Source organism: Hetaerina americana, unplaced genomic scaffold (genome assembly GCF_022747635.1).
Source record: "Hetaerina americana unplaced genomic scaffold, ioHetAmer1.1.p SCAF_7, whole genome shotgun sequence".
In the NCBI taxonomy this organism is placed as follows: Eukaryota; Metazoa; Arthropoda; class Insecta; order Odonata; family Calopterygidae; genus Hetaerina; species Hetaerina americana.
Genome location: NW_027287316.1, coordinates 69341 through 97125, shown reverse-complemented (window position 1 = coordinate 97125; position 27785 = coordinate 69341). Strand labels below are relative to the sequence as shown.

Sequence of the window (27785 nt, the reverse complement as noted above, 5' to 3'; positions counted from 1 at the left end):
TTATTATTAGTTGTAGTTAAAAAAAATGTCTTCATGAAAAAAAATCATTTAACTAGATACTTTACAATATGACATAATAATAACTTTTCATTTCACTATTCTACGTTGATTATCAACTACAAAAATTTCATTTCATTACCTACCATACCTTTTTTTAAAAACCACAGAAAAAATAAATATAGGATAGGGGCATGATATTCAGAAAATAAATTGAAGTGGAAGGAGTGCACCTGCTGGACCCAGATCTTTACAAATTCGACTGCCGGAGGGGACAAAGTGCTAGTATAGAGAAACTTATTTTGCATCAAAACACCTTGCAAGGAATCCTCCTTCATATCAAATAGCAGTATCTGTCAAACTTAAAATTAGCCATAATTATTGATCAAAACCATGGATTTTAAGAGAAATAAATGATTTCAAGTGCATAAATATCATATTTTGCCATCTTATTGGGTTGGGACTTACAGCATGAAAAAAATCATACGTTATACCCTTTATGAAAGCAATTAAGTTGATAAAAATAAACATAAAGATATAATAAATATTGCATAAAAATTTCCTCTTTCATGCAGTGCCTAAGTTATATTTGAAAAAGTTAAATTATTGATTAGATATTATAATTTTGATTAATGTGTGTGCAAGAGTCAATACAACAGCCATCGGCACTTTTAGCTAGCCCTAGGAGCAAAAGCCTTATTATTGGCTGGCAGAGCTGAGAGGGCTAATTTAGCTCTTCTACCAAAATATTAATCAAGATATTGTTTACTTTCTTCTATTATATGTCAGTAAGGTTGATATTTTAACTAATGAAATTGAATTCTAACTTAATAGGCATTAATTGAAAAAAAAATTACCAATGAAATAAAAATACTTTATTTTTAAATAGTTGACGAAATATGACATGATTAATACAATTTGGTTTTGCCCAGTCAGGAAATGTACAAAAAATGCTGGATTTACACTCAAAATTCATAGTCCCAGACGGGCCGGTGTCCGCCGAGGTGTAGTCGATGCTTCAGGATCTCGCATTCCTGGAGTAACTATTTCAACCCTGAGATGAAACAAGAAAATGTTATCAACTGAATAAGACTACAGCATCATCACTTAGATTGAATTCCACACATAATATCCAGTCAACTAACCTTCGAATACTCGCTTGCCCGAGTCTTTCCTTCTCCTCTCTTCGAGATTGCAGCTCTTGCTGGGCCACCTTCATTTGACTCTCCATTTCCTGCAAATGCTCCAAGGCTTGGCGTCTTTTGTCCCTTCCAGATCTCCCAGTTTCTTTCACAGAGAAAAACATTGGCCCCAGCTCAGCCAACCAATGTCCATCGACAGCTGTCACACATTGCATGTATTCCTGTAATTGAAACAATACCATCAATAGAGAATATTCAGCATTGATTAATAAAATTAAAATCATTCACACAAACAAAGGTTACCTTTAAATACAAAAATGATTAGTTATGAATACAATAAAAGATGAAGCAGGTATACATTTATGTGTAAATATTATAGATCCAGACATTTATGATTGGAATCTACAAAATCATTGTACACACAAAATGTCATAAGAATGAATATGAGAGGAAGGGCATGAAATAACGTCAGCCCCATTTGCTAAAAAGAATTACTTTAACAGGTTACATTGATTTTAAGTCATGAATATTTCTCAAAAAACTCAATAAATAAAGGAAATTATTAATTATGGGAGTCCCAACCCATAAATTCAAGGCTTACTTCAATCATAAAAAAATAAGTTATAAATCAGTAACTGGGATGCAACATCCTAGTTACCACATGCCACATTCTAATTATACAAAATGGAACAGAAGACAAACTAAAGTCACAGCTAATACATATAATTTGTCTATTCAATGCATTGTAATTCTTCATTAATATTACACAAATTCTTGCAGCACATGCTTTCTCAAAAAAAATGCAACGACTATGCTCAAATAAATTTGTTTTTCAAATGTTCCAAAATGAAAGTGATGAATTACCTTAGCAGTCATGATGAGCTCATGGTAAACAACATAATCAGGAGTGAATCCCATTCCAAATAATGCAGACGTAGGGTGCAAATGGCAAGGCATTCCGGTTCTACAATTAACATATTCGCCAATGCCTTTTAAACGGGCTGCTTGATGGAAGTAAGCTGTGGAGATAAATTTAAGGCCATGTATTACAATGCAATCATTTGCCACACAACTCTGGTGGCCTGTTCACCCTAGGGGTCCTAAATAAACCCTGGCTGGTAATCAGGCTCCCCGAGGGATGAACCACCAATACTCATGCCCTTGCGCTGCCTTGGCTGGCTGACATATAGCATCAAACAGGAAAACAATTAATCAAAATCATATCAAAGGAAATCACTCACCCGTTAGCTGAAATTTTATTTCGATTCCATGACAGACGCTCCAATTTCACGGAGTTTTGTGATTTTACAAGGATTATTAGAAAAATAATGACAATTGGAATTACACAACCTTTGAAATTGTAAACTCATCTCAAAAGTAAGTTTACATTTCTGTTATCATCTAGGGAAAGAATTGAGCATCACAAAACAAATATAAATTACCCACCATCGACTTATTAAATTATAAACTAATAAAACTGTACTCATAATAAGAAATCTCAGTCTCCTGCCCCACATCATTCAATGTCTGCCATCAACGTCTCAAGGTAATGGCTGAAAATAAAATGTAATCCAAAAAATTCCTGACAAAGAAAATGAGCAGTCCACTAGTTCAAAGAAGTATTCATAGTGAAGGAAATGAAATTAATCAAATTGTAGATGCGATGGAAACAGAGGATTATCATTTTTATATTGTTAAAAACTAACAAGATATAATATTATGAAGACCATTAAAAATTACGGTGCACTGACAGCACTTTATCTTTTGGGTCCCTTTGCGATTTCCATGGAAATAAAAATAACCAGTGAAAAACGTACAACCCATTAAAACAAACTACATTAAATACTAATACACACTAATGCTCACATTACTATTGCAAAGAGTTTGTTGATTCTTTAAACCCAAATACTAAAAATGCTATTCAACACGAGAGCGCATCACCCCTCAGTTACAACACAGTAATTTATAACACTGGCCATATGTATGATACACCTGGATGTGAAATTATTGTTAAAATGCCATCCTGACTGACAGCTAATCCCCCAATTCAAATGCCAACATTTGCAAGAGAGGAATGAGTGGGGGTTCTAAGAACTACTTCTGCGGGCAAGTTCAGAAGAAAAAAATATGTCTAGACAACAAAACAGATTCTGCTCAATTATATGCACAGGTAGGTACGAGGGCAAGGTGAAAAGTTCTCGGCCTGGCACAGATATGGCGTTCCAATCAATTCATCATCATTCCTGCCTGGGTGCCCGTGTCATTAGTTCGTACGACAACTTCCACCTTGTTCTCTCGAGTAGTTTGTTTACACCTATTGTTGCAGTGGATGTCTTTCGTGTTTTCCGCTTAAATGGAAAAACTTGAATATGGTGCGGTCAGGAAATGCTTCGTTTTGGATGGATCAACCCCATGAGGAAATTCATCCCAAGTTGACAAAAGTGCACAGGGATTCTGCTTCTTCAATCAAATCAACTGTTAGAAGGTGGGCAGCTGACTTTGAATGTGGTTGCATTTCCCTCGACGATGACCCACGTGTCAAGGATGGCCAAAAACCACAACCACACTGGAGACCATCGAAACGGTGCACAAGAGCGCGATGGACGAGAGGCAAGTGAAGGTGATTGAAATAGCCGAGGCCGTGGGGATGTCGATCACAAGAAACATTGCAAACATCTTGCACAAATAAATAGGGAAGCTATACCCAAGGTGAGTACTGCATTTGCTGGATGCCGATCACAAGCAAATGCGCAAATGATTTTCGCCGCAATGTTAGGACGATTCAAGAGGGAACTGATCGATTTAATGCGGCGATTTTTCATCATGGATGGGACCACCACTACGCACCACAAATGAACCATCGGTCGAAGGAGTGGGTGGAAGCCGGTGGTTCGGCACCAAAGAAAGCCAATCGTAACTGCCGCAAAGGTTATGGCCAGTGTGTTTTAGGAAGCCAAAGAGATCCTGTTCATTGATTACCTTGAAACAGGGAGAAAAATTAGAGCGGAATCCAAGGGTTGCTATCTATATTTTCATCCTAATAATTAAAAGACAGTAATTTATTGTTGAATATGGCTTTATTGTTTTGCGAAGTATTCTCCATGATAATCAATACTTTTTTGCATGAGCTCGGGCCAATTTTCGTAACACTTTTTCCACTCCAATTTAGGTACCTCCAAAACGTGGTTTTTTGATTCATCAATGGCTTCTTCATGCACCAAACAAAGTTGGCAATACTATTTTTTCTTGATATACAGGAATAAAAAGAAGTCACTTGGTGCTAAATCAGGGCCGTATGGAGGATGACCCATCAATTCGGTGTTTCTGCCAGTCAAATAAGCACTTGCTTCAGCCAGCAGATCTGTGAGAGCTTGCATTGTCATGATGAAGAATGATCCTTCGTTGCCGCTTCTTTTTCTGTACTTCAAGAAGCACTTCTGGCCAACAAATGCTCGTGTACCATTCAGAATTCACGGTTCTACGTTGCTCTAACGGTACGATTTCCGCATGTCCAGTTATTCCGAAGAAACGGGCGATCATTTGCTTCGATGTGCTTTGTGCAAGAATCACTTTTGACAGATTTGGCTCGTCTTGGAAGCCCCGTACAGTGGATTTCGGCTTTGTTTTGGGCTCATACGCATATATCCAATATTCGTCACCCCTGTAGACGTTATACACAACTTTTGATGCACCCCGATTGAATTTGTTGAGCATTTCTTTGCAGCAATTGACACGAGCATTTTTTGAGCTGTCAAATTATGCGAGATCCATCGCGAATAAATATTTTTCACAGCTAAATGTTCAAGCATTATCTTATTGATGCTCGTCATACTAATCCCCAAGAATGCAATCCTCAATCTCACGATAAGTCACATGACGATCTTCCTTCACTAGTTCTGGCTCAGAGTCATTTTTGGACGACCTTCAGGACTTTCGTTGCTGAGCGAACGGCAGCCAGGATGGAATTTTTTACACCAGCGTTTCACAGTCGCATTGGATGGGGCTTCATCGCCAAAAGTGGAAGTAAGTTGATTGATGCACTCCTGTCTTGATAATCTACGTCGAAAGTCATAAAAAATCTCTGCACCAAAGTCTTCACGAGATAACTCCATTTTTTCACTGAGACAAAATTTTTGAGTAACTTTAAACAACACAAGTTATGATTAAATGACAAAATGTTCAGAAGAAAGTTAGCGTTTAAAGGGTCAAACTGTCACATGGACACTTATATGGTGCCAAGAGCACTTGGTGTTGTCAAGGCTCAGGATATGAATAGCAACCCTCCAACCTTCTTGACCAGTTGAAGGTCGAAATTCGCAGGAAGAGGCCTGGGTGGAAGGGGAAAAAAATCATCATTCACCCAGCACGCAATGCCCTGCTCACAAAGGTTTGTTGGCGATGGGAAAACCATGGGATTTTGGGTAAGATTTGCTCCGGCATTTCTCCTGTTTTATTGCCTCCTTCAGACTTCCCTCTGTTCTTGTATTTGAAGGAACGTATTTCTGGGAAGCGTTCTCCTCCAATGAAGAAGTTGAGATGGCCATAGATGGACATTTTTGAAGCCTTTCAGACTCTCACTCCTGAGAAGGACCACTGATGTTGGAGAAATGCTGGTCAAAGTGTGTTGAAGTCAAGGGAGAATTGTAGAGAAATATGATCATATTTAAACTGAAAATTGCAGTCTATCATTGTCAGGCTGAGAAATTTTCCCCTCACCCTTGTCGTAGTGACAGGCTTTGATTAATGGATACAAGCATGCATACATATTCCAAGAATTTTGCTCATTTCAATTTGTCTCATTCGATTAACAGTGCAAAATCATCAAATCGTGACAGCATAAAACAATGTTCTAATGCCTTAGAAACTATAAGTGAAGATTTCTTCGATCTTGCAAATGTGTCGAATCTGCAATGTTCAACTGAACACTGTGACTGAATTCTGTGGACATCTCCGATCCGCTCCAAACGAAATCCGGAAGCCAAGGGTGCTCGTGTGTTTTTAGATAAAGCAGGAACCCAGAGTTCGTCCCATGTGGTCATGGGGGTCCAGTAAGTATCTGATGCATTTTTTTTAAAATCCAATAACGCAAAACCCCTCCCCACAGAGAACTGAGCAAATTAAAAGGATGGCTGATTGCAAATTAATTTCTCATCTGATTCAAAGAAGTTTTGGTGGGGCAGGGGAAGTGCATTTAAGAAAATAAAGCACTCATGTTCATACACAATACCATCACATCCAACAGTTGACGGCCCCATGTCCACACATGGAAATATATTAAAGTCGAGTATTCACTAGAAATGCCACAGTATTAATCCTGACATTTTACTAAACAATAATTAATTATTTAAAGTAAATAACATATCCAAGCTACTTTTATTTTAGCCATCCATTAAATTTCCAGAGCTGCCAACTCTAAGGAAGTGGCATAGTTTAGTGGTGGCATTTAAATTGAGATTGCTTGTGAGAGTGTTTAGTAAGATATGATTGAAATTAGTTAGGAATGATTTTGGAGGCCAGGTCATGGCTATACACATTTCACATGGGAAAATTAATTGCTTTGTCAATTTATCAACTTCATTTTCTGCAAAGTTATGTTTCCACTGCATAGGAATTTATGGTACAGGTCTCTGAACTGTTGCACATTAAAACCATTCCAAAAATTATAGAAAACTAATGATTAACAGTTTAATGACTAAAACTATAGGAACGTGATTATAGCATGGCTGCATTGTAACATCCTTCCCCCTTCTTCCCCCACCCTTAAACTCTGTGGCATAACTGGGAAGCTGTGTATCTCAATCCAAGACAACACACATATTAAGCAGCAGGCCACTGAGTAAGCCCTTGACAGCTGTATCAGTTCCATCAAGATCGATTAACATGTTCAAAATTGTCGTGTGGTTAAGTATTAGAAATTAGGGGAAGGGACCGACAGCTGAGGTCATTCGCGCCGTTAGGGGTGAATGGATGGGGGAGGAGGAAGGGTGGAGGGAAATCCTGCATCAGCATTATCCCACTCTTAATGAAAGAGTCCACAGCCAGACATCCCATCCAACAGACAGCACACTCACTCAAAGTGCTCTCCACAAAGCACCTCAAGTAGAGATCAGAATAGCATTGAAACAGATCTGCCGCCTCTGGGATTCAAACCCGGACCCCCTGAGTGGGAAGTCGGGATGTTATTCACCATCCTGCTCCCCTCATGCAGCTTACAATGCATTACTGAACTCACATAAACACCTGGTCAAAGGTATTGCGCTAACATTGTATCGTGTACTATGACTATATGAGTTAAAGTTGGAATCAACTTTTTGATACGACAGTGACATAATGCACGTACATCCTAACTCTTTACACAGAAAAGCCACTTCTTTCTGCATCTTATTATTCTAAGACATCTTTTACAATAAATATAGTGATTTCATGTAGCATCATCACGGAAATGCACACCCAAATGAATATCAACCAGGAATTTTGCATGCAGTGCCTTTTTGTTTGGTTAAAACCAAGTGACATTTAAAATTTCCAATCATAATGATCTGATTTTCAGGTTTATGCATGAATTATTAGCCATCCTTATAATCCATCAGGACTACAAAGAAGGCAAATGAAAATATGGTAAATAATGCTAGAACAGAGAAAACAAACAACATTTAACTAAACACAGTGGTTCCGACCGTTCACTCTGCTGAAATTGGGCTCTGTTATCGAAGAGAAGGTGAGCACTAGGGGGTTATACTCCGTGAATTATGGAGGAATGTCATTTAAAAAAGATTTGCTACATTTAGACTGGTGCTACTTGGAAAAAATATCACAATAAAAACCTTTCTGTAAAAGAAAGCAAGCTAACCTGAACAAATACATTTTCTGATAATGTCCCAATCAGTCCCACAAGAGGACACTTCCACTTTTTGCTGAACAAGAATATCCTTCAGCTGTTGCCTTACTTCTCGAACTTTCCTCATAGCTTTGATGTGGATGAAATGCTCATTACACCATGCAGAGGAATAACTATTGAAGGGGGGAGGAAAAAATAATTATTAGCATACATACAAATAATAGTACAAGAGCAACTGCAAAAACGGTATTGCCACAATGCCAATCATCTGAAAGCTCTAAGTATTTCCTGATTTTTAAAAAGGAGCCCTGCCTAAAAAATTAGGAAATGTATACAGCGAGGTAGCACTGTTATGATGCCTATATCAGAATATTATACCCATCAAATGTACAGTTCATGCCTAGGATGACTCAAATAAACAGGTAAAAAACACATTGGAACAACGCAGGTGATAGTCATACAACTAAGATGAGCATCCGAGTGGGTTCCAACTTAACAGAGAATCGAGTAAGCGAAGATTCAAACAAAGATAATATTCTAATTTTAACTAATCATGAGTAAATGAAATATCAAAGATAGAATGGTTTATCAAAGTAATGAAAGTGAAGATGTTTGTAATAAAAAGCTGCTCTGCACTAGCCGCTAACAGCCCACACACAGGTGTCCATGGCAGTTTTCACTTTGTCTTACAATGCTTTTTATTTTTCAGTGCAATCAGTTATGATTAAACAGCCAAAGACAGTTATGGTGGTTGTCAATTTCACTGAATTTTCTAGTTTTCCAAGAAAAAATAGAATCTTTGATTCAAAGCTTTCCAGCACGGGTGACTCATCAATCCTTGAATTATCCCACACACTCCCAACACCCCACGCTGTAAATCACTAACAACACCAGTTAATACAACAATGCGGTCAAATTGAAATTGTTATGAAAGTAGCTCAGCTTATTTCATGCATGATTGCCAGCTGATTTAACTTCCATAATATCGTGAAAGTAACTATCATTTATGTAGCCAGCATATGAGGTCCGTCCATATGGATCCAGCCTTGCAATATTTTGAGAAAAATGACCTCCCTGAAACAATCAGGCCTCACACACTTATCCCAGCATCTGTCTTCCACTTTTCAAAACTATCAGCAAAGCCCTTCCTATCAGAATGGCCAGCTGCCCCATCACATCCTCCTTTATCTCGTCAAAGTCGAGAATTTCGTGGTGCAGTTGCAAGAGACTTGCTCCAAGGCGCTAACGATGACTCAGGTTTTCTGAAAAAGGTGACAACTGGAGATGAGTCATCGGTCTATAGCTATGACCCTTCAGCAAAAGCCCAGTCTTCATAACAGTCGGTTGGCGAGATAAAGGAGAAAGCGCGGACGAGGCAGCTGATGATGGCCATTCCAACAGAAAGGACTTGGCCGATTGTTATGAAGAGACGCTGGGATGAGGGTGAGTGAGGTCTCCCAAGGGCAAAGTACGTACTTTTATAGGGAAACACCAAAGCCTCCTAATTGTTTTAGTTTCGGGTATTTTTCTTAAAATAATGCAAGGCTGGATAGTTTCCTGACGGATCTCACATGAAAAAACAATTTAGAAGATTTAATGCACTTATAACGCCTCAATATTTCAACATATTACAATAGATTTCCATGATTATTTAAAGCTCCTAAAGCAAATGCTAAATTTATCTTTACAACTTTTAAAAAATTTTTACATTTTAACTCCTATTAAAATAAAGATAAAAATTATTAAATATAGGAAAACTCCATTATTCTTCCTCCATTATAATAAATTGTAGATTATAATGTGAAATACTGAAAATATAACCTGATGAAGGACTTCATTTTTATAATGCAAAGTTAGATATTATAAGCTATCTACTTAGACATATGTTCACTGTTCCATGGAAGAAAATAAACACTTTTGATGAAATGCTTTTATTTCTCACCAAAAACATGCATATCTGACATAAGCATCCTGTTGTTTCAGCTTTTCATTAGCAAAGTTAACTGAGGATGCCCTCCTCATTTTCCAAAGCCATACATGTACATTGCATTTTCACTCTGCTATTCCTCATTCCTATCTTTTCCAACAATATTCTTCATTCTTCCAGCTTCTCTTACAGTTTTCCTCTGCTCTCTTCGCAGAGAACTATCTGCCACCTTCAAACAGCAAGCCACATGGCACCCTGCTCCATATATCCTCACCAACACACCCATGGCCTGATCGAAGATGCGTGGGCTGAAAGCTGATCCCTGATGCAGCCCAAATGCTATGCAAAACCCTACAGTTTCACCGACACTACTGACTTAGTTCTCAGATCCTTGCATATTCCTCCTGCAAGTGCCAATTCCTCACCACCCTCAAAGATTTTTCTGGCACACTCGCACCTCTTGCCGGGAAACATATATATCATGCCTTCTCAACATTTATAAAATCCATGCGTAGATCTGCAAGCTACATTTTCAATCATGCCTAAGAGCACTCATTAAATCTACTCCTCCTCCCCTCTCCGGCACAGAACCGTACTTTTACTCAACCATGGCCGTCTCCGCCGTGCCGTGATCACCCTTCCCAATATCTTCACCGCACGTGACACCAGTTTCATTCCTCTATGGTGGCCCTCTTTCATCACCCCTCCATAGATTGGTGCACGCCCCTTCCACCTCACATGCTGCCCTGCTCCCACTGCGCTCCGATCAAATCCTCCCATAGCCCATCGATCCCAGCCCCACTCCAAAGTCCACCTGCTCTGCAGCCACAGCCCTTCATCTTGCCAAGTGCACATCCCACTTCTTCACCACTCATGCACATACCTTGAGCCATTCCCTCATTTGCCTGCCTCCCTCTCCATCATCAAATCTCTCTTTCCCCTCTCCCTTCAAATGATATTTCTGCCTCCATCCCTCCCGATCCATCGCTGTTTGCATCATGTCATGTCCTCTCATCCCTTGCTTGAGGCCTCATCAATCTCTCTTCCTCCCACAGCCCCTTTTGCCCTCAGTCAGTCAGCCCCACTTCACTTTCTTCTTCACTATCCCACGTGGATCTCCATCCAACCAACTTCCCCTGCAGAATCCCATGTTCCCTTCACCTCTTTTGTTCGCTTCATTTCAGCCAGCCCCTCTTCATCCCTCTCCCCTTTGCCATGCACACCATTCCCCTCCTCTCCAATTCTCCTCACCTCGTATCACCGTCCACGGCCTACAATTGCAGCACACCATTCGTTTCCCTTGGTGCATTTCCTTCTCCGCACACTCTTTCTTAGACCTTCTTTCAGCCTTTGCCACCTCCAATTTGAGGGCTTATTCCCTTCCTTCACCAAGTCCATCACTCCTGGATTAGGTTGTGCTGCTTCACTTTCTCCATCTATAGCCTCCGACAGTTTGGAAGACAGGTTTTCATGGCACTGATGCCTCATGTTGGAGGATGTTGGAGGATGTTGGCAGCTTTTGCATCATGCCTGGGGACGTTTGCATTCCTATTGATGATGCAGCAGCTCCCGTTGGGAATATTGGAGTGGTAGGCAAAAGGCGTTTTACCTAATGGACTGCAGGTCACAATGCTACTCTCTCACTGGCCTCCCCACCAAGGAGGGAGGACAAGGAGGAAATGCAAGGAGCCATTACCACATCATTCTTCTCTGTAATTTTATTCATGAGTAATATATTAACCTTACCAACACATACCTAACATCCGCACAATCCCTTATTAAAACAATGCACAATAAACTTTTGATTATCTGTTTTCTGGATTGCCCATGCTATTCTCTCTCTTTCCCTTCCCGGCTCCTCAAAATTTCAATAAAATAACAACCAAAAAGATAATTAAATGCTTTTTAACTTTGAAATGCTGCTTTTTAAAAAATACAACCTAGAAATATCTGTGTTTTCTTCAAAATTTTTAGTTTTGATGACACAATCAAAAGTATTCAATAGCAATTAATATTTTAATTTAAACATTTCTACACCATCTGCACTTTCCAATTATGGTTTCCCAGCCATTCATTAGCCCTGAGAATTCCATATTCCCCTTTAAGGCTAACAAACACATAGTTTTACTATGCAGCAAATGAATCACTGACTATCTACGCTGCATCATTTGAATGAGGGCAGATACGATGAATGTGAACATGCATTAGCAATCCTTTGTCAATAATTGTCCTTTGCCAGTCACTTGCTTAGTCCTGTCTGCGTGACTGGTTTGTCTTAGAAGAAAATGTGCTCTCCTTCTCACTTTATCATAATCCTGTCTTCTTTTAACTCGTTGCAACAAAACCATGGTCAAGAAAAATAAAAAGTCCAGTGGGAATCGCAAAGTTAGTCTTTGTTCTTTTACTATGAAATGCTTCCACTAAGTAATGCCTGAGACGGTGTCTTCATCCATCTCTTCCACACGTCCATGCTTCATCATGCATCCATTAGCACGAATTGACATTTCCCCACATCTCCCTCCCCTCCAACACTCCTTTCCAAAGTCGACCCAATGCTCGAATCGGCTCTCTCTCTCCCTGTTCCCTGCCCTCACTCGAAATCCTGCCCTTTCGGCAGTCCCACTCATCGCCCCTTCACGGTGCCCCGCTTATACCCCAACCGCCATTCCCCTCCCAAGGATCCAAACCACACTTGCTGGCACTTGGCACATTAGCTCACTAGTCACAGCACTTGAGAGAGGTCCTGATGCCTAACAAATCATATTTTTTCTCTATTGATATCCGCTGATCTCTTGCATCCATCCAAATATGTTTCCTAATATGTATTTGGAGTTTAAACCCCATTCAAACCTTACTCTTAATATGTTTTTAAGTCACCATTTGATGACACTAACATTCAAAAAACAGAAATGCTTTGAACAATTTGCTGTGATTGTGCGTGCATCTGACCTAGAGTACCGACCATCAACATAAATAATGCACTAGTTTGATTTACCCAATGGCCCACTTACGAGTTCAACAGACAAGCACTTACTTATTCGTCCTCCATTGATTATAAACATTGAGGTAAGTCAAATGATCAGACTCTGGAACTTGAAATTTTTCACGCACAGAATCAGCCTCTTCTTCCCGGCCTTTTGGGCGATAGAAAATTGATGGAACAGACAACATGGACACTGGAAAAAAACAATTTCACTCAAATTATCAGATATTAGACCTTATAAAACAAACACAACATACAATCTACAAGTAAATACAATTTACCATGGCATTCAACATATAAAACACATTCAAGGGATCTAATATGGCCCAAACATTAATTTTTCTGTACCAGGAGGAAGTATTTTAAGAGAAATGATACACAACAGAAAAAAATAGCAAATCGGCAGAGAAATACCTTACCACATTAAAGCGTGATTATCCTACAACTTATTTTGCTCCAAATGCTCCAAACTTAGTACTGATGCAATGAAGAACAACACCTCAGTCAACATCAACATTTTTTCCTGATTGATATTATATGTGCATCATTCACTACAATTATCTATGTTTCAGTTATGAAACAAAGTACATCACCATGAAGATCAACTTATTTTTATTATTTGGGTTGTATTAGAATGCATGACGCAGTGAAATGGAATACACATTCACAAACCGTATTAGCAGGCAATAAATGATTAAATAATTCAAAAAGTCACCATCAAAAGTCATCAAGGTCATCATTTGCTAAGTGTTCCATAGTGATCAAGGATAATTAGAATTCTTTCGCAATACGCAATCATGAAAACAGCGCAATAATTAAATTTCACTCCAGTCCTTGCCTGCCACACCCTCCTCAAGGAAATGTAATGAATCACCTCCTCCCCTCTCATCCACAATATCTTAACATAATTCAAGCCCTATAGTCTTATTAACAACAGTCCTATGCCTTCAGGGGAGTAAACATTTTTATCCCTGTAAATTAAGACTAACAGGGAGCAGAGCAATATTATACCAACATACACATGACTTTTGGACTATAGAGGTTTTTACCAGATGCTAATTGGGGAAAATTATTATCACAGAGTGCCTGAATTTATGAGTGACAAAATATGACACGTAAGTGCAAAATATAACCTATGTAGGTGTCCTATGATAAATATGCACATTTTTTTCTCCACACATAAAAGCTTCTCTGAATGCCTAGTTTTTTATGACTTGTCCCATACTTCTGCTGTACACCAATCCTTGGGTAAATAATACGAGGGTCATCCGGAAAGTAGTACCCGTTCGTGAAATAAAGACACAAAAGTAAATATTAACAAACATAAAAAATTTTATTTGAAAGAGGATACTTTAAACTACTTCTCAACATAATCTCCAAGCAAATTAAGGCATTTGTCATAACGTGTGACAAGTTTCTGTATTCCTGCTGCATAGTCCTTCGCCGCCAGCTCATTGAGATACAGGGTCACTCCTTCTTTAAGTTCTTCATCGCTGTCAAATCTTTTTCCTGCCAAAAAGTCTTTAAGCTTTGTAAAGAGATGAAAATCTGAAGGGGCCAAGTCCGGGCTATACGGTGGATGGTCGAAAGTTTCCCATTTGAATTGCTGCAAAAGTTTTTGTGTTATCCCAGCTGCATGAGGCCTGGCATTGTCATGAACGAGAATGACACCAGTAGACAATAGACCTCGCCGCCGATTTTGTATTGCCCGCCGTAATTTCTTTAATGTTTCACAATACGCATTGGCATTAATAGTGTCTCCACGGGCCATAAAATCAATAAGCAATACACCTCGTCGATCCCAGAAAATGGTTGCCATGAGTTTCCTGGTGGACAGAACTGTCTTGAATTTTTTTGGTTTGTTTGGTGAATGAGCATGATGCCACTCCATTGACTGTCGTTTACTCTCAGGTGATGCATAACAAACCCATGTTTCGTCACCAGTAATTATGCGAGTCAAGAAAGAGTCTCCTTCATCAGAATAACGTCCCAAAAACGTCAGTGCTGCAGCCATACGCTTGGTTTTGTGCTCATCTGTAAGCTTGCGAGGGACCCATCTTGCACAAATTTTTGCATAATGCAGATGGTGTTTAACAATTTCATGAACAATTGTTCGAGAAACATTGGGAAAATGCTCACAGATGTCATCAATTGTGACGCGCCGATCGTTCCTCACGAATTCGTCAACTGAGCTCACCAGTTGGTCTGTAATGACAGACGGTCTCCCCGAACGCTCATCGTCGTGTGTGTTCCCCCTCCCCATGTTGAAGTTGCGACACCACCGCCGAACAGACGACTCGTCCATTACATTGTCTCCATACACCTCCTTTAATTGGCGATGAATATCACATGGGCGAACGTTTCTTGCATTGAGGAATTTAATCACTGCCCTCACTTCACAACTGGCGGCGTTCTCAATTTTTTTAAACATTGTAAACAATCACAGAAACAACACAGGCAATGCTAGCGTCACGCAACTTGGCTCAGAGAAGGCAGACAAGCCACTGAAGCTATCTGACCTCGTCCAGCGGCTACTCGCGTCGTCAGCACTTCATGCGGCACGAACGGGTACTACTTTCCGGATGACCCTCGTATAATCATCATTGTTCTCATTTCTCCTCCCACAACTGGGACCGCCAGCAGAGTGAAATTGACAAATAATGCCTTCCTGGAGCTGAAATCCACTTACCAATGATAAGTATGTCCGCACTGCATCCCATTTCACAGGAGACTATGAGCATTTGGCAGAGGGGAGGGTCCAGAGGGAACTCAGCCATCTGCCTCCCCAATGGAGTCAAGTTTCCAGTGTTGTCCAAGGCACCCAAAATCCACAGCTGATACAGGGAGTTCAAGATGTTGTCCTACAATAGCATTCATTGCATTTGAACAAAATATTTACCATTAATTAAACTAAATTGGGTTCTTCTAAATAAATTATTTGAAGAGATGGATATTCAGGAGTAAATAAACGTGATTTTTTTTATAGTGTTCAATCGAATGTTAACCATGACTTTCATGTAAATAAAAGAGAGAATTATTTGAGATATGGCTTCCGTAGTATTATGTCATTTAATTAGCAATAGTTTTGAATCTATGAACCATAGAAATGAATGCACCTAATCAATAAATAATATTCTCCTCTAAATGTTGGCACTCTTGCTGTTCCACTCATTTAGAAATAATTTAAAATTCAATGAATCATGTTTGGGCATGGCTAGCAATCAGGGTCCAACTCTACGATGATTATTTACAGAGGCTTTTCAATGAGTTTTAGAGGGGATTACTGAAGATATATGACCAAAACCAATGAAGCGATCACATTTTTCATGGTAACTGAAATATGCATGCATATTAAAGCCATTTTATAGGACAAAGATAGCTACTTTTTCTGAAGCTTTAAAAAAGAAATAGCTTTGGAAAAGCAGGCCTATCAACTATCTTGCAATGCTAGCATTCTCTCTTGCATCATTTGGCAAATCTGAATATCAAATGCAACATCTTAAAACTCATTTTGACAATTCTAACAAGAGGAACTTTGTAGGCCTTTCAACAGTTAGGATCCTTTATATTTTCAGATACTCATAAACGAAAGGTTTCAATTGTTATTGGGTATAACTGATTCATAATGGGATAAAAGCGCTCCGTTTTCCATGAGTTAACCATTGATGCATAGCCATTCCTAAAATGGCTTGCATGGCAATACGTTCGTCTACAGTAATGAGTAGAACAGTTGATGATGAGCCAAAGAAGAAAAAAAATTAAAAAAGTGTGCCTTCTCAATCAGCTTCTAAATTAAAATACTTATAAATGAGTCACTCCAGAATTTGCAATGTTAGCTAAGGATTGTAATGAAGGTTAGGCAGGCAAAAAAAAAAATTTGGAAAGATCTAATAACAAAATATTTAATTTTTCACTCATGGATGGCACACCTGAGTCATAAGACGACAACTTGAGATGAAAAAGGGAAATTATTTTACAAAATTTATTTCATAATCAAGTGTGCAAAAACACAATTTCCCTTTCAGAACTTGAAATGTAGAACTGTGAACAATTATGAATGAAACAAATGCATGTAAGCATGTATATATATATATATATATATACATATATATAATTACGTATCTATAATTATAATATACGTATATATTATTATTATTATTATTAGGTAATCTACCGGTTAAGGTAGATTTTCGGATGAACATAATTACTAATTAAATAATTTGTGTATATATATATTTTATACCTGACTCTGAATTGTGTATATATATATTTTATACTGAACTCTGACCACAATTTAGTTGTTATGAAATGTAGCGTCCGTTTCAAAAAGATAAGGCAGGGGCGGCGAGTTAGAAAATGGAATTTAAAAGCATTAAATGGTTTGAAAAGGAAGGAATACAAACAGGCGGTAAAGGAAATTATGGAGGATGGTAAACAGCTAAGTACTATCGAAGAAAAATGGGAAAGTATCAAGAAAGGGTTGTCTAAAGCCGCAAAAGACAATGCGCTGTACAGCAAAGTTAAATCTTTTTCGGGAAATAAGAAAGGGAGATCAATACTAACAGTTATAGATAAGGCAGGTAAGGTAATAGTTGAAGCAGGAAATATCCAAGAGAGATGGATGGAGTATATAGAAGAACTGTATAGTAAAGAGCTTAGACCAACAAAGTTAGACATAGATGGCGTAGAGGAAGATAGCTTAGGTCCAGGTGTACTCAATGATAAGAAGGGCATTAAGGGAGATGAAACTAAATAAGGCCATGGGGGTGGATAACAATCCCGCGGAACTATTGAAATGTTTAGGAAAATGTGGGAGGAGGAGGCTATATGGGTTGATTTGTAGTATTTATGAGGAAGGAATCCGGCCGGAAGACTTTGTGAGATCAGTTTTAGTTCCTATTCCGAAAAAGGTAAAGGCTACATCATGTGAGGACTACAGACCAATAAGTTTGATATCTTACGCAGCTAAAGTTGTTCTCAGGATCATAAAAAAAAGTAGAGAGAGTATGGCAAATGTTTACTCACGCGTGATGCCATTGCAGTAATGAGATTATTAATCGAGAGGAATATATATATATATATATATATATATATATATATATATATATATATATATATATATATATATATATATATATATTTATATTTATATTCGTGCCGTCTGTTCCTGTTTGTCTGCCATCGCATCGTCGCCGTGAGTGTTCTGTTCTCTTTCCTTCACCACTGTTTCCTTCGTTTTTCCTTAACTCTTTATCATTTCCTGCCTTCCCAATGAATTATATATATATATATATATATATATATATATATATATATAACACTTTTTGAAAGTCTCACGGATGTGAATAATAATGTATAACACTTAGCACTAGAGCACTGTTTAAGACAACAACCGTTGAACCTTTGTCTGCGGAAGTAATGATGATGTTAGGATCCTTAATTAGCCTCTTTAGTTCTGTGGATTCGGTAGGAGATAGGTTGGGTCGAGGATTTAGGGACTGGAGGAAAGGATATTCTAAGCCTGGGAAGTATGTGGTGCAAATTGAAAGTGGGTGGGGTTCCGTGGCGGAGGAAGGTTTTGGAGTGTAAAACATGCGTACACTCCCAAACTTTCCTCCGCCGCGGAACCCCACCCTCTTTCAATTTGCACCACATACTTCCCGGGCTTAGAATCTATACGATCAATCCTAAAAGACCTCTACCCTATCCTCAAAAATCATAATGCCACCGCCAACCTTTTTCCCAAATGTCCCTGTTACTTTCAAACACCCCGCCAACCTATCCGATCTCCTCAAATCTACCAATCCACTCGTTAAATCCCCACCCCGTCCCAAAACCGCTCCCATGGCATGCAATAAACTTACATGCAAAACATGCCCTATTTTCAAAACCAAAATCCCATCCCTCTCCCACCCGCTTTTTAACTCTCTCCCACCAATTCCCTCCTCTACTTGCACATCTAGCAATGTAGTGTACCTTCTGAAGTGCCAACTTTGCCCTGCCTATTATATTGGGCAGACCACCACACCCCTCAATATCAGAATCAATAACCACCGAGCCTCGTGCAAAAACTCTTCCTTAATTGATATGCTCCCTATCCCCAAACACGCCTCCGAACACAACACTCCCTTTGATAAATGCTATAGTGTATCCATCATAGCATTCCTCCCACCCTCTGATCCTCCTCTGAAACTGAAAACATTAGAGCAATCCTTCACCTGGCTCTTGGAGTCCTGGAATTGGCCAGGAATCAATATCAGGCACTAATTACCCTGCTCCGAATATATTTTCATCCCCCTTCCACCCCTATCACCCTCTACATTTTCCCCATCCATTTTGTGTGTGGTGTGTGTGTGTGTGTGTGGGTGTATGTGCGTGTGTTCTGTATATGTGTGTGGGTCGGGATAGTGCAGTGGGTAGAGCATTGGACTGCTGACCGGAGGGTCCCAGGTTCGATTCCCAGGCAAGGCACTCTGGGCACCTGCAGCTTTACCCAAGCGATGCGATTTTTCGGGTAACAGGTCTTCCTGGGAAACCATAACCGGCACACGACGGCGTGTGAATTTCACACGCCGTCGGGCTTAGTACTGGGTGAACTCTACCATCACCCACTAAACCGACCTTCAGGTTGATTACTTAGTTTATGGTTTTATATATGTATATATATATATATACATATATATAATATATATAGATGTATAATATATATATATATATATAATATAAATGTATATAATATATATATATATATATTATTTATATATATGTATATATATATAATATATATATATATATATATATATATATATATATTATATATATATATATATATATATATACACACACACACATATACACTAGTTAAATCATACTAGTATATATATACTATTAAATCAGTAATAGGAGAGCATTTTCAAATAACCTGAGGAGGAGGATCCATGAAGTGGAACTGGAGAAGATCCTGGACACCTAATGATTTGAGCAAAAGCACGGTATTGGCTAAGTTGGTCCTTTGTATTTCAGGTACAGTTGTGACAAGCAACTCATCTTTGTACTGTCGTTCAGTATACAACCTATTTAGGAATAAAGCATAAATTATTAATTGCCACATTTCATCAGATATCTAGTTTACATAGAAAAAATAAAAACGGGGGTATTTAACACTAATTTTCTTCAAATGGCCTGAATCCAAGCTACTTTACACCTCCATTCAACAAATTAATAGCTGAAATGAACAGTATCTGTGAAATAAATGCAAGTAGATTAAACTATTGACATCATCTTAGAAAAATTTGCCTTCCAGATTTTTCCATAATGATCAGTTTTTATATTAATATAAAACTAGTTCATCAAAAACATTGGGAAAAGAGAGATAAACATTTAAAAAAACCATTGTTTAATAATTTTGAAAACAATTCAAATTTCAATTTAAGAACTTGACTCAAAGTTGAGATAACCAGACGTACTAAGCTCGAAGGGCCTTCATTAGAGGCAGCCCTGGTGCACAAATAACAGGACTGACTAATGTGGGATTAATTTTATAGACGTAAATTTGCTCCACTTCATGGTAAGACTATTTTGAACCATTGATATTAAGCTATAAAATCAACTAACATCTTATAACTATCACACTGACTATGTAGTTTGTGAGCATTTTATTCTTATAACAACATTGGATTGTCTAGGTATTCTAGCATATTTCCAATCATTTCAGGTATTTAACGCCCACCCATCCACCAGTCGACCCCTCTCCTTCCCTCCTCACACCTACTTCACCCAGCCACCTTGCCAATGGCAATCCCTACCTTCCCTCGACCCTATCTGTTCTCACCCTAATGGCATCCATCCCTCTCCCACTCATTCTTTATCCACCTCTACCTACAAAACACCACCCATCATCCTACTCTACAAGTCCATCTTCAACTCCATATACTTCCTTCCTCCCTTCATCCCATCCAACATCCCTATCCTATTCCAGCCATTTCCTCATTTGCCTAATGCTCTCCTCTCTATCACACTCTTCAATATGCTTCAGATCCATTTTTCCTGCCTCCTTCTGCTTTCTTCCAACAAAACCCTCTCTTCGTCCACCATACCAAGTACTTCCTCATTTGTTTTCTTCTCGGTCCATTTCACCTTCTCCATTCTTCCCTACACCCACATTTCAAAAGCCTCCAATCTGCCCACCCGCTTCAATTACCACGTTTCCGTGCCATACATAGCTATGCTCCATATCAAAGTTTTTATGAGCCTTTTCTTAACATCACTCAATGTCCCTATCTTCAACTCCCTTCTCCTTGAGGAACATTCTTTCCTTAATGCAATTCTTCTCCTTATACCCCCGCTACATACACCAGTATAGTCAAAACCACTTCTGAGATAAGTTAACTGTTCAACCCGCTCTAGTTTTTACCCTCCTATTCCCTCCTTTGCCTTCCTCCAAATATGTGGAAATTCCTATGCTACTGTTTTATTTTTTAGCTACTATTCCAAATTTCTTACCTGCAGGGTTATGAATGCAAATAACACATTTTGAAAGACTACATCTGGCAGCAGGCCTTAGGGGTCAAAGGTTCTGCGAGTTAAATCTAATTTCTCACCTCAATTGAACCCCAACTACGTTCCAAACTTAACTCTTACAGGGTATATACCACATTTATGTTCAAAAAAGGAGTACCTAATGATAACATCAATGCATTGAAACTAGTTATCTCAAAACAACAAGTGTCACCCGGCCTTCAAAATGAATTTACACAAAATCGAGTGGCTTCCGTGACAACTTCCATGTGGAAAAGGGTGATTCCTACTGGCCACCAAGAAAGAGCCAATCCGAGTACTCCGGGCCAGCCAGCATCTCCTATATATAGCGGGCAAATTGCAAAGCAGATCACTTTGAGCCGAAGATGCCTCCAGGACTGGGGGCATACAAATTATCAAACAATCAACCTACACAACAGTAATTCCCGGAAGCAGCATCGATCCTTCAATTTTATAAATATTTGTCTCCAAACTGTTATGCGCAATGGAATTTCTCAGTCTGTCTCATCAAAATGATGCAGTAAATTGGGCAGTTAATGAACACATTGAAGAAAACAGGAGTAGATTGGTGGGATAGGAGACTTATCCACAACTTGCACAGGTCTCAGATAAAATCAGTTGGATTGCTGACGATCAAGCTTTAGTCTTTAAGTCAGCTGAGGGGTTGCAAGAGTAGCTGAGTGAAAACAATGACGATGATTCCAAACACCCAAGCCCTAGGTGGAAGAAAACCCACTCAGGTGGGAATCGAACACTTGGAATGGCTGACGAGAACATTACCCCGCCACCACCAAAGCCAGCAAATCTTGATATCATACTCAATAATGATATCATTTATTGATAAAATTAAATGGTAAGCAATCCATTACATTGAATCATGACAATGAATGACAAACACTAATGTGAACTATATGGCTGCGTACGTTTTCGCGGCGGTGGTTTGAAGTACTCTGCATTGTCGGGTTTCACCACGTCGTTGTTTGATTCAGACAACAGTTTCGCTGAAGTTGCATTCGGCATCTTCAGGTTGAAGATGAGGGACTCGGAATTTTGCCACCCTTATATAGGTGGTCCCGTCTAGTGGCTGCTCCCTGATTGGTCCGTTCCCGGAGAACTCTCTTCCACGCGTTGTAGAGATGGTAGCCTTCATCCCTGTTAATGTTCTCCGGGTTTTTTGTGATCTCAGTTGCTTCCCTAATTAAACGCGGGTAGTATCTACTCTCCTTGGCTATGATGTTTGCTTTTTGGAATGAAATCTCGTGACCGGGTTCACTCCATTGGTGTTCTGAAATGGCCAACAGGTGAAACTGCTTTTTTGTGGTTGCCCGGAGGTGTTCCTTTATCCGAACTTTCAATGAGCGGCATGTTTCCCCGATGTAGGCTTTCCCACATGAACAGGGTACTTGGTAGACCCCTTCATATAAGTCTTTCGGAATTTGGTCCTTCGGTCCAGGGAGAGCGTCGGCTATTTTCTTGGTGCAGTTAAATCTTGTCACCACGTCATGTTTTTTTAGGACTCTGGCTATCTTCTCGGATGTTCCAACTCTCTCCCTGGACCGAAGGACCAAATTCCGAAAGACTAAGAACGGGAGCACCACCACTAAATAAGGGATTTGGAATGATAGGATAGCGCTGGAGACAGTGAAGTTGGGAAATACCATTCAAGAGATGGAGGGGGGGTATACGAGATCTGTCCAAAAAGTATCGCGAAATATTAATTTCCATGGGTTACCTTTATTTGATTTTTGATTTTTTTGTGGCATTATGTTGGTACTTATGTCTCTCACTTATGCCAAAAAGTTTGGCCATTTTGAATGTTCAGTTAATTGCTGACAGCTGTTTTGCTTGGACGTGTTTTGGCTTGTCTTCAATTTTAGCCTTTTCCAAAAAATGGATCAAAGAATCTGTATCAACTTTTGTGTGAAAACCAAAGCAACATTTATCGATGGCACAAAATGTTCTCAGAGGGCCGAGGAGATGTGAATGAAAAAGAGCATACCGGATGCCCGAGCACATCAACAATAGACGGAAACATTGATTAAGTGAAGAAAATAGTATTGGCCAATCAACGAATCACCGTTAGAGTGACTGAGTGCTGAGGACCTAAACAATATGGATTGGCTCGTGCCATTCAATTTAACCAAAGATTTGGACATGAACCAGGTCACCGTGAAATTCGTACCAAAATTGCTCAATTTCGACCAAAAACCGCAACACATTAACATTGCTAATGAGGGGTCAGACCCAAATTTGCTCCAGAGGGTCATAACTGGTGACAAATCATAGGTTTATGGTTATGATGGGTAAACTTAAGCTAAATCATCCCAATGGAAGCTTCAGCACGAGCCAAGACCGAAAAAAGCACGCCAAGTTTGGTCAAATGTGAAAGTTTTGCTTACAGTTTTCTTGGATTGCAGGGGCGTGATGCATCATGAGTCCTTGCCAGAGGGTAGAGCGGTAAATAAGGAATATTACCTGCAAGTTGTGTGCAATTTTCGCCAAGCAATGCGCCACAAACGCCCGGATTTGTGGAAGAACAAAAATTAGCTTTTGCACCATGACAACGCACCTGCTCACATATAGTTGCTTTTGTGCAAATTTTTGGCCAAAAACAACACACCAATGATGCCGCAGCCACCGTATTCTCCAGGCCTGGCCCCCAGTGACTTTTCCTTGTTCCCGAAATTGAAGAGGCCCATGAGAGGACGACACAACGCTACGATTGACGAGATAAAGACTGCATTGAAGGAGTTGAACAAGATCACAAAAAATGATTTTTCGAAGTGCTTTGAAGATTGGAAAAAATGTTGGCACAAGTGTATAATATCTAATGGGGATTACTTTGAAGAGGACAAAATAGATATTCATGAATAAATAAATAATTTTTGTAAAAACAGAAAAGTCGTGATACTTTTTGAACAGGCATCACATAGGCATTAGGCTTGGGCAAAGTGAGATGAAAAGATAGAGGAGATTACTGGAGCATGAGTTATGGAATAATACAGAGCGGCAGGTGAAAGAGTAGACATGGGATAGGCATGATATTGATAGTGGAATCAAAATGAAGGGCGGTGAACAAGTAACAGGTGAATGATTGAATATTACTAATGAATATGAGAGGAGATCCAGTCAATCTAGAGGCAACCCAGGGGTACATGCCCACAAGCAGTCATAGGGAGAAACAACGATAATATACACTACCTATTGACAAAATGATTGCAAATGTACCTGGAAGAAAACACGTGATATTAATGGGGGATTGCAATGCGGTGGTGGGAGTGGGAGAAACAGGAGTGAGGTACAAGAGTACAGTTTAAGAGACAGGAATGACAAAGGGGAGAAAAATATAGTGTAGTGAGATAGGTGGCTTAATTATATCTAGACCTGGTTTAAACAACACCTTAGACACACTTGGAAAATGCTGTAAGACAGGTAGATATCGGTTAGACTATATTACAATTAGACAAAGATTTAGAAATACTTGGATTAACTTAAATGATTTCCCAGGAGCAGATGTGGACTGCAATCACAATTAACCACTCATGAGGTTAAATGTTTAATTTAAGGGAATAAGTAAGGGGAGGAGTAAAAGACAAAAGAGAGTAGATGACAAGCGAGGGGAAAAGGGAGGAGTGGCAAGAGGCAGTTGACGAAATCCTGAGTGGGGGTGAGGGATAAGGTGGAGTGGAAGAAAGATGGGGACATCTCAAACAAGGAATCATGGAGGCAACAAATTAAAAAAATAGGAATGGCAAATGAAAAAAGGGTTACAAAGCCATGGATTACTGAGGAAATGATTAGAGAGATGGATAAGAAGAGGAAGTGGAAAAAAATGAACAAGGAATTATGCAGAACAAAGATCAACACAATAAAGTGAGGCGAGAAATCAATAGGGCAGGAGAGCCATGGAGGAAAGAGAAGTGTGAGGAGAGAGAGTACAGAGTTATAATGAAGTGGGACACTACACAGAGAGAGATACAGGATTGTTAACGTAGAAGAGAGGAAAATACACTCGCATTATTAGAGATGCAAATAAAGGGTAAAAAGGTATTTATGATACCAGAAAAGGTTCTGAGGGGATAGAATGCATTGGGGATGTGCAGAGCTTTGATGTCCCTGTCATCAATTCCTAAAGGATAGGTTAAGTTGAACGTGGATGATAAAATGACACACGTCAAAACTTGGGCATGGAGCAGCATAGTTGCTAATGGCGCGGAAACATGGTCGTTGAAGCAGGATGATAGACGTAGAATGGAGGCTTTTGAAGTGTGGGGGTGAATAAGGATGGGGAAGGCGAAGTGGAGAGAAAGGAAAACAAATGACTAAGTATGGTTGGTGAGGTGAGGGGAATGTTGAAAGAAACGGTAAAGAGATGGGAAAAGTGGATGAAGGGCGTATTGATCGGCAGTGGGATGTTGAAGACTGTAATGGAGGGGAGAATGTTAGTCAAACAAGGAAGAGGCAGGTAGGCATAGAATACGGATGGAATGAAGGGAAGAGGGGAGTACACGGAGATGAAGAGGAGCTTGTTGTGGAGTAGGATGTTGGGTTTTGATTTTGCTATTAGAAGCATGGGAATGATCATCATTGTCTTTGTCAATCCAAACTCTACCTCAATCAGTAGGCTACCAGTAACAAGAATGAAATCTGCATTGGCATTTGAGAGATGGATTTGGATGAAATTAAATGGTTGGAAAGGGAGGAAGTTCCAGGAATGGAGGTGATGGCTGCCGGCTTGAAAGGAATCGACATTTTAAGTGGCATTAAGGGAGGAAGGAAGCATGAAAAGCTATACAGTGGTTTATTTTAAATTGGGGTTTGAGGATGCATTGTGCCAGGCTAGTCGGGATTTGGGAGTGCAGTGGAGTGGAGTGAGTGCCCTGATCCTCCAAATATCCACCCTGACCCAGTACACTACAACCAATTCAATATTTAGAAGAAAAACAAAAACAATACGTTCATCAACTATATGCATATCCTTCCAACTTATTTCATGGGCTCACCTATAACACAGCCCTGGGCCAGTCCTTCCAGCTCTCCCAGACCTCTGGTTAGCATTCGCTTGGCTTATTGGATAAATCTGGAGCGCATCCATGCCAATGCGAGGATTGTACACTTTGAGTTTGCAATAACCAGAGTCAACAACATACATTATTCCATCCACTGAAAAATACAAACAAAGGTCATTCATGAGTGCCTAAATATTTAATCAAAAGCATACTATAAATTGGACAGGAAACATTCCCACTATTACGATCACTTTACCATAAAGAGAAGAAAAAGTAGCAATTTTGCATAATGAATTTCTTGCATTAATTGAAAAATATAACTATTGATTCAATTGAAAGCATACATTTGCAAATGAACTGCTTACATGCATTTTACCTAACTCTTGTGTTTATATGCTTCCATTCACTTTTCCCATATATCTTCCGAATCATTTCGTCTGTAATCTATGGACACTCCCTCTTTATCATTCCTGTTAAAGTTTCCAAATTCCATCTCCTAAACCATCTGCCCTATTTTATCTTTTTGAATTGGAGAGTACATTTCATTATTACTACAATGTGATCTGAGTCCACAACCACTCCCAGAAAGGTGTGCAAATTGATTTTGCCGTTCCTATGTCTGTGTCTAACCATTATAAAGTCTCTCTGGATCCCCAGACATTTTCCATATATACCAACGCCTTTTGTGGTGTCTAAACCAAGTGTTCATTGTGATTGATCGCAGTCTCCTGAAGACCTATTGATTTCTCTCCATTTACTCCCCTAATATTAATCTATCAGTTGCTTACTCTATGTTGACTATGCTTCTTCCTGCCTTTTTATCCAATATAATGGCTACCCCTCGTTGGCCCTCATCCCCTTCGCTTTATATTATTCTATAACTATCACTCAAGTAATCACCGCTATCCTTCCATCTCACTTCGCACAGACCTAAAATATTTTTATTTCCTCTTTCCATCTCTTGCTTCATATTCTGTAATTATCCTGTCTTCAACATTGCCCTAACATTCCAAATTCCTATTCTAACTAATTCAGTCCTCTTCTGTGTCTTTTGTACTGCTTGGTACTCTTTGCTAGGATTTGATGAGATTATGACCGTGGAAGTCTTGTCTCTCCCCCTGCTGGGCACAGCACAGAGCCTATTTGGCATAGTTCCGTAGCTACCAGGATTCATTTTAATTTTAGCATCTAGCCTTTAAGTCTTGCGATAGTTGAGGTGGTTTCCCCCTTGCCTCCCTCAATAGTGTTTTTAAGGTGACACCATCACTCAATGGCCACCCCACTGGGGTCAGATACCTTCGCAGCTGCCTTACTAAGGAACAGACGCTGTGTGGAGTATCTTCCACCTGGA

The 27785-nt window shown here is 39.4% G+C and overlaps 1 protein-coding gene across 1 annotated transcript in view; it reads right to left on the bottom strand.

Annotated features, from left to right (window-relative positions):
• Positions 1-850: 850 nt before the first annotated feature.
• LOC139696498 (pre-mRNA-splicing factor ATP-dependent RNA helicase PRP16-like) overlaps positions 851-27785 on the bottom strand; it is an 81273-nt gene continuing 54338 nt past the window's right edge. Inside the window, exons 15-22 of the mRNA XM_071595286.1 lie at positions 26429-26588; positions 19810-19960; positions 15577-15748; positions 12939-13080; positions 7990-8150; positions 2004-2158; positions 1143-1360; positions 851-1051 (exon numbers count right to left, since the gene is read on the bottom strand). Coding sequence (XP_071451387.1) covers positions 970-1051; positions 1143-1360; positions 2004-2158; positions 7990-8150; positions 12939-13080; positions 15577-15748; positions 19810-19960; positions 26429-26588 — 1241 coding nt within the window. The 3' untranslated portion in view covers positions 851-969. The remainder of the gene's footprint in view (positions 1052-1142; positions 1361-2003; positions 2159-7989; positions 8151-12938; positions 13081-15576; positions 15749-19809; positions 19961-26428; positions 26589-27785) is intronic.